This window comes from Papilio polytes, unplaced genomic scaffold (genome assembly GCF_000836215.1).
Source record: "Papilio polytes unplaced genomic scaffold, Ppol_1.0 DF824102.1, whole genome shotgun sequence".
NCBI lineage: Eukaryota > Metazoa > Arthropoda > Insecta > Lepidoptera > Papilionidae > Papilio > Papilio polytes.
Window position 1 is genome coordinate 5,492,583 of NW_013525102.1, and position 2,679 is coordinate 5,495,261.

At 35.5% G+C, this 2,679-nt stretch overlaps 1 protein-coding gene across 1 annotated transcript in view; it reads right to left on the bottom strand.

Annotated features, from left to right (window-relative positions):
* Positions 1-174: 174 nt before the first annotated feature.
* Positions 175-2,679, bottom strand: part of LOC106099910 (protein Wnt-10b) — a 28,664-nt gene continuing 26,159 nt past the window's right edge. Inside the window, exons 4-6 of the mRNA XM_013278601.1 lie at positions 1,863-1,994; positions 1,500-1,621; positions 175-1,203 (exon numbers count right to left, since the gene is read on the bottom strand). Of these exons, the coding sequence (XP_013134055.1) occupies positions 969-1,203; positions 1,500-1,621; positions 1,863-1,994 (489 nt within the window). The 3' untranslated portion in view covers positions 175-968. The remainder of the gene's footprint in view (positions 1,204-1,499; positions 1,622-1,862; positions 1,995-2,679) is intronic.

Consider the following 2,679-nt stretch of genomic DNA (forward strand, 5'->3'; position numbering starts at 1 on the left):
TTACGTACGACTGTAGTAGTAATAAACATTTATTAACTCTCATTATTTGTAATGGTTCTGTAGGTCATTATTAATTTGAGAAAACAGTGTATTGTAATTCATAAGTTATAACTTCTATAATAATAAAAATCTAAAATCGATAAGATTCATGACTCATTTTATACAACCCATCCCTACTAAGTTTCAAATGAATTGTCAAATTAATCTATCTTATTTAGACACACTATAGTACATTTAACATTAACCTACGTAAATTATTCAGTACATTTTACCAAACTATTAAATATACAGTGATGTAAAAAACACAATCGCTTATTTCTAATTTAAAATTGTTATTCACCTAAAGTATTAATCATAACCTAAGTTGTCCAAAGTTATTTACAAAAGATATTTCGCGAAATTACTGACACTATTAAGCTTGAATGTCTTTTTGTTGAACTTAAGGTTAAATATATACACATTGGAATGTTATAAAAATAAATAAATATGCAAGACGATCGATAATAATGTTAACATAAAAAAAGATAATTAATTTATCAATTGTGCGTGGTAAGTGTAACTCTTCAATCATCTTAACAATTTCTTCACAACCTGAATTTAGAGTTTAAATTGTAATGAAAAAACCCGTTAGCATTTAGCTCATGTCCTTATTCAAAAAGATTTTAATCTCATTCCTTAAAAAAATCATCCAAAAATCATTCAGTTAACAATACAATTCATCTAGCTGTTAACTAAAAGTGCGCCCGGAAACTTCAGACCTTATCACGCATTGCATCGAATTTATTTTATACGATTTTGGTTTGACAATCAGACCAGATCGGCCGATAAAAAGTCTAGTTTATAGGGGCTCTAAAACTATTCCTATAACTAATGTATCTTACAAAGTGTAAAACCTTGATTTTTAAATAACAATAAAATAAACATATCACATATTTGATGTCTTCAAAAATGTCTTGAATATCACAAAGTTATTTGCACATGGCAACCCATTTGTCGTCGTGGCATTTCTCACAATCCACCCTGCAGCACCAGTGGAAGGTGCAGTTGCAAGGTTTGATACTGGACCTTCGTATTAGAGCGTGGCCTCGCCCGCAGCAGAGCAAATCGCAGGAACCAGTGCGGGATGTGCGCCCGATCCTGCAAACCCTGCCAGATGTGCCCGATGAATCCATACGAGGGTCCGCGTCACAGAAACTCGGTGACCTAAAATTAAAATGTATTTGACTAGCTGTTGTAAAAACAAAGCTTATGCTACTTACTGATAACGTAGTTTTTTAATGGTGAAAGAATTTTTGAAATCGACTCAGTAGTTTTTGAGTTGTTTCAATAAATGCAGAAATACAAATCTTTTAATACTAGTATTTATGTCGTTAAGCAGTATTCAAAGCAATTTTTATACAATAATAAGTCTCTTTATCTATTTACATGTTTTATTTATTACTAGTAACGTTTATGATGCAATTCGAGACTGCCTAATTTAATGTAACATCTATACTTACTTTTCAAAGAACAGTAGGCTAGTTTTTGGAGCTGGTTTCGCTCGACTCCGCCTCTTGCCTCGTGGTCTTCCTCTCAGTACTGACATACCGTTGTTCAATTCTTCTTGTGCCACAAGCAGCGCCTAATAAGTTGCAATCTCAATTTACTTGCTGCGACCAGTCACTTATTTGTAATATTATTATTTGTAAATTACTTAATTAATGAAATGTTGTTATAAAATTGTAGACTACATTCTTTCATTCCACTTTACCTAGTTTAGAAAAGTCTCAATAATAAGTCAAAAAAGTAATATGCTGAAAAGCAGACCCAATCATCTAACAAATATTTAGCATTTATTAGCAACTGGAATACAAATAACTTACTTTCCGATATTGTCTTTTTATAGTGGAAGCGACGACGCGGAAATCTGGTGTGGCGCGCCAGCAGGTCCTCAGTTGACAGCTGCCTGACAGCCCGTGACACTTGCACCGGACTTCCATGTGTGAAGACAGGATCTGGAGTATCAGACACCAATATGAAAGGTCTGTTTTATATATCTAATGAGAAAGAGATAGAAATAACTGCCGTTAATTAGCCCTTAAATCAATACCTCCTTGCAAAGAGTCCTCATTAGTCTTTAGAAGAAACCAAATATTTGCTGAAACTGACTCATTTAAAAAACCAATGTTTAAAATAATACAATAAAACGTACAATATCAAAAATCAATTCTCCATTACAGAAATAAGAAATTATTATGCTGTATAAAAACTTTTAAATCGGTCATTCCACAAAGCGGCCGCTCGAAATCACAGAGCCCGGTTGTCGTCATACGTGACCGCATCTTTGGCACAATTACCGCCGCAACCGCCACCCACTACAGCTAGCTCATAACATTTACATAATTAAACGCCTCGGAGCAATCACTCTGACGTCTTAATTTCGCGAGCGCCGCCGGCCGAACGATTTCCCAAATTGAGTCGGAGCAAAAATTCAAATAAATCGGCGTTTCGGAACGCCCACCCATCCCTTTCGGCTTTAATAACGTAGCATTACGGGCGTCCGCGATAGAATTCGCCACCCAAGACGTTTGTAATACGTCGTAATGAAGCTGGAATATTAAAAATGGACTCGAACCGCTTATTATGTTCTCACCTCGGCGGGCGGCTCGTGAAATACGGCCGGCTAATGTGGCCCTGGAG